General features: G+C 42.2%; 1 protein-coding gene across 8 annotated transcripts in view; it reads right to left on the reverse strand.

The window, feature by feature from the left end:
- The window catches only part of TRAK1 (trafficking kinesin protein 1), a 209,042-nt gene that overhangs the window by 106,835 nt on the left and 96,727 nt on the right, over positions 1–5,480 (reverse strand). For 6 of the 8 annotated variants that reach the window (XM_025212838.1, XM_025212837.1, XM_006031231.3 and 3 more), the window contains exon 3: positions 226–420. In XM_025212838.1, coding sequence (XP_025068623.1) covers positions 226–420 — 195 coding nt within the window. Of the gene's footprint in view, positions 1–225; positions 421–5,480 lie in introns of those variants that run through there. The other 2 variants (XM_025212840.1, XM_025212839.1) reach the window with 1 other exon arrangement.

Genomic DNA, 5,480 nt, shown 5'->3' on the forward strand with positions numbered 1-5,480 from the left:
GCACCAAAAGCCAGGGCAGCTGTGGGCTGGATACAATTCTCTTTCAGAGGAGCAGCCATGGGCCAGATAGAATCATTTGGTGGGCTTGATGCAGCCCACAGGCCATATTTTGCCCACCCCTTCCTTCGGCAGAAGTACCACACCGAGGATGCTGGGGAAAAAGCATGCTAATTGAGTCTGTATACCATATTTTTTCTTCAACGTAACTCTCAAGTTTTAACTTACGGAAGTATTTCAATGTCTCTTCTATTTGTTCCGTTGTTAAGTCAATATTGGCATCAGGAGAAATGAGAGGCGTGTGAAGCCAGTCGTCGTGGTCATAACCATAGATTGTATCTGCTCTTAGCTTGTAATGGGGCAGCTGTTCTTCCAGCAGACTGATGATTTCAACTTCAGGAAGATCAGTACTATTGCACACATCTGTAAGGAAAAAAAAGAAAAAAGTGCCTCCCATGTTAATAACTTTGTACGAATTTAGTACTTTTATGTTAATATAAGCTAGGCAAATATGCCCATTTACTTCAAGACTGACATGAGTTTCATGCAAGAAAAAAAGGAAAGTGAAACACTGGTTTGATTTGGTTTGGAAGGCATGTTTGACAAAAGGGTGACTGAGAGGTACTGTGGCTGGTGGCACTCATTCAGCTATTTGTTAAAATGAGTTTTTGTTTGCAAGTCTCATGATTGGCCCTTCTTGTCTTATGATTACAAATCAGTACCACTATACACACTGCTTTTTCTGTCAGGCCTTGCTCAAGAAAAATCCCATGAGTGAAATAGCAGGTGCTACTGCAGTTCAGGCCCATATCAGGCCTGAACTGCAAAGGCCACTGGCAAAGCTGGGTGTGAAAAGCTTCAGAGCACCTGCTGGTACTATGTCTGGCTGCCAACCGTGATATATTAGTCTCTGTGTTCACAAGCATCAAATTCACTCAGAAAAGAAAAAGAAAAAGATAAAAGAAGAAACTGATGGCCAAATAGGTTCCTGACACAACTGCAAACATAAGTGCAGTAGTTTAAACAATTAAAATTAGTCAGAAAGATCAAACCACATGGTCACACACTTCTTCTAATGTACACTCTTCAATTTTTATACAAGTCTGCAACAACCCTCTCATAATAATGAAACAAGATGTGTCAGAAGACTAAACAACATTTTCAGATTGGTAGAGATGATTTCTTTACTGCATTTGGGTTCTTACAGCCAAAGCAAAAACTGTGCAAATGCAAAACTAGTAATCAAAGCCTTCTTATGAGTAGGAAAAAAAAAAATCAAAATTCATTAGGGAAAAGGCTACTTAAGAAGCAGCTTGCATGGTGTAAGTACATAGTTCCCCAAATTTCATCTTTAACTAGTGTCAGCTCTCACAATTTGGCATTGTTAGGGTAGTGACTCATTTTACCATTTACTGTAAAGACAACCCTACTGGGCAGGACTGACCTCATCACCATATGACTGAGGCAAATTTGCAAGGTATTGAAATTTAGTCCCCACCAAGAAAAACAAACAAACAACAAAATGATAAAGGACATCATTATTTTCCACAGAACATTGTACTTACTCATGTTTTCTTTTGTCCCTAATTCTGAAGGCTACACTTTCCAAACCTCTTATTTCCAGCATTAGCTGTGAAGCGAGTAAGGACATAACTATCAGCCTGTAAGGCAAAGGACATCAAGAGCAGCTATCTTCAAACAGACTGAATTTCCTTGCTATACATAGAGCAGATAAAACCAGGCTACTTATAGGACATGCTGCTTAATCAGTTCAGTTTATATAAATATGACAACCAAGAAACAGTGCTCACATATATTACTTAGAACTGGGGTTTTCAACCTTTCTGGATCAGCGTACCCCTGGCAGCCGGATGCAAAGCATAAACATACCCCCGGCTGACAACCCCTGACTTAGAAAATACTGCAAATGCCCCCAGCATGCATTTGTTTGTCCAGTTCATTTAGTAAACCTGTGTGTTCATCTGTGAATGAGAGAGAGTACTACATACCTTAAGATAAGGATTAATAATATTTAAGAACAACAGACTGTGGTTTGCAACCTGGTTGCTACCACAGGCAACAGACCCCCTCTTTCCTGCCACCCCTGAAGAGTCCCAGTCCTCCTGTTCTGTGCCAAGGGCTACAGCCTTCACTCACCTTTGCCACCAAATGCCACCAATTTCCATTGCCAATGGAAATGGGGGGTGGAAAGGAGTGAATCTGGCAGTGAGGGTAAGCTTTTACTTGTTTTTTTGACCAGGAAGAATTTGTTTATAATTTTTTTCTTTTTTCAGAGAACCACAACAGGTCAGAATGTGTTTGGCACTATGGAGTACTTTTTGAAATCTCTGGGTGAATCATCTCTTATGAATCCTGTGTAAGCACCCTGATTGAGCATCTCTGCACTAGTGCTTCACCTGCTTACAAACCTTGTACCAAATCCACTTTTTAATGTTTTTTTTTCCCTGACGAGCTGAATCTCTTATCTATAAATGTCCATATATGCAACTTCCTTTAAGATCTTGCTCTAAAAAAGTATAATTTCCAACCTCCCTCCCACATAATCCAAATGAAAGAAACCTATAAATATAATTATCTATTTGAACTTGACAAATATCAAACTAACACAAACAATATTTTTTTCTTTACCCAGACGACTTCAGATCTTTTAGGCTTTGAAAGCGCATTTAATTAGATGCTGTATTATAGTTTCATCGAGATATCCCCTGGCAGTCATAGACCTTCGCACTGCGGTTTTCCTTATTACTGTAAATCATCACTTTACATAGGTTTCTTCAGTGGACCATTAGTAGAAATGACAAAGTAAATAAAGCTCAACCATACATTAAAATCTGTTCTAGTTAAAAAGAGAGAGAGAGAGAGAGAGAGAGAGAGAGTCACACACAGATCCCTGTGGAACCCACTTTAGATGTCTTTTCAGTTTGACAGCAGTTTACTGATAACTGCTTTTGGAGTATACATTTTCCAATTGGCTAGCTGCGAAATCATTTTTATGGAGCTTTCCTCTACACCAAATTTCACTAGTTTATGAGAACAATATGGGATTATGTTACAGGCTCCTTTAAGGTCAAGATTATTACAGCTACAGGCTTCCCCTCCTCTTAGTGTAACCTTTTTCTTTTCTTTTTTTTTGTAAAAGGAAATTAAGAGTAGTTTGATAGGATTTGTTCTTGAAAAACTAATTAATTAGTTACAATTTCTTTCTGGACGCTCATGGTAGGCTGAGTGGTATATACAATCCCAGGTCCTACACGTCCCTACTAACCCGGCAATTTAAAATGAGATAGATACTATGTTTGCCCTTTTCCAGTCCTCTGGGACCTCCCCATACATTTATGAGTACTCAAAGGTTCAGTGACTGCTTTGGCTAAGTCCTTAAGAACTGTAGAGTGAATGTCTTCAGACCCTACTAACTTAACTGCCTTTAAGTATTCTTTAACCTCTCTTTTCCCTATCCTGGTCTGTGCTCAAATCTCCTTCAAATTAATCTCAGTAAGTAACTTCTCACAATTAACCTTTTCAGGCAAGCTTCATCTGTTACGTCCTCTTTCTCTCATTAAAGTGATAGACCCATACTTTTCTTTGGTCTTCCTCTTACTTCTAATGCGTTTATAGAAGACTCCTAAAACAAAACATTTCCTGTCCCTTACACCTTACTGGTGATTCTGCTTGTTAGCTTGATTTTATCCTTACCTGATTCTGCTATTCCTCGACACCGGGGGCAGATCCAACAAGTTACACCCCATTGCCCTGCTCCCCACTCCCACTCTTGGCCATGTACTATTTGTGCATTGAGCTCTCAGAGCTCACTGGCATGTCAGGGAAGTTTCTGCTGGGAGTCTGCAGGTGCTGCAGGTGCTCCCAGCTGGTCTGCCCAGTTCCTTGCTTTCATGGAGACCAGGGGCTGCACCACTCATCCATCCCTTTTCTCTGCTGTTCAACCAGGGCAGGGGGAGAAGGGTAGGAGTGGGAAAAGCAAAACAGCAGCAAGCTCCAGAGCTGAAAGCGGGGACTGGGCAAACCCCACACTGGTCACAGAGCTCACAACACACAGTTCCAGCAGGAGCTGCGCCAAGATGCCAGTGAGCTCCAAGAGCTCAATGGCATCCAGCATTACACAGCAATGAGCTGCAGCCACACCCCATTCAGCTGTGCAGCACACGGACAAGGAGCTCTTGACAGTGATCTTTAGTCAAGTGTTCTTGTTTCCACTTTAAAATGAGAGGGCAAGACAGCGAAGGGGGATAAGAATCAATAAATGAGCATAAGAGGAGCCTCCAATGTAGCCCACAGTAGTCTTCTACTGTGCTTTCTGTCCTCCTGAATAATTTGCTGTTAGATCTCTAATAGCCTGAATAGCTGCCAGTTCTCCTGTACTCTTATCCCTTAGAATACCCTCCCAAGTTGAAATTTGATTTTTGAAAGCCATCATCCTTACTTCATTGTTCTCACTCCTTTCTTCCCTTAGAATTGTAAACTAAACTATGCTGCTGTGGTAAAAAAATACGTTATAATTCGGCCACCATGCCTCTGCAATTGCTTTTGTGTTCAACATGTTTTGCAATAGCTTCTACATATAGATTAAGGCTTACTTTGCACATAGATCTTGCAACCATACTTATTCAGTACACTAGGGTTACACCAAGATAAGACGTTATTAAGGGGCATTAGTTTTGCCGCAGTTCTGCTTTTGAACTGCGCATGCGACAGGACCTTTTGCCGCAGTTCTGCTTTTTGACTACGCATGCGCTAAACTTGATAAGAAACAATAACCAATAACAAGTTGAGCTCGACCTACAAGGCAAGACGTAACAATAAAAATATTGTAAGGCTGCCAATAATAGCGCGACACGCTGAAACCCTCTGTTTGTTATCTATAAAAGTGAAACCTCGGGAACGGCTCGGGGTCGACTCTGCTTTGAGCAACTCAGCTCCTTTGTCGATCTGTTTGCGCAAACAATAAACTTAAGTTAGACCTAGCCTGTGTGTGTGTGTGACTCTCTCCTTGAGGTAAATTGGACAAGCCTCCAGGGGCACGAAACTAGCAGTTTGTGCAACAATTTGGCGAGCCAGCCAGGAGCAGCCCTTGGACCACACCGGGGTCGGACGACAAGACCGGCAAAAGTGTCCGTGGAGTGGCCACCAGACCACTTTTGGAGTCTGCCACGGTCACCGGGAATGTGAGTCGGACACCCGGGAGGCTAAAGGTTCTCCATTGAATGAGTCACCCAGGCTGAGTGGGTCCGAAGGGATGGCGCCAGGGGGCTGGAAGAGTAAGTATTCGCTTTCCTTGTGTCACTTAAATGGTCCTTCAGGGAGCTTGGGAGTTTTGAAGTTTCAGGTATTGGTTTTGGCGTTCAGCATATAGGTCTGGACATTAGGCCCGGGGACTTCCTTTAGAAACACGAGCCGCTGACCAGGTCTGGGACTAAGGCTGAGTCTAGCCACCCCAATTCTGCCCA

The sequence above is a fragment of the Alligator sinensis genome, unplaced genomic scaffold (genome assembly GCF_000455745.1).
Source record: "Alligator sinensis unplaced genomic scaffold, ASM45574v1 scaffold470_1, whole genome shotgun sequence".
NCBI classification, from domain to species: Eukaryota; Metazoa; Chordata; order Crocodylia; family Alligatoridae; genus Alligator; species Alligator sinensis.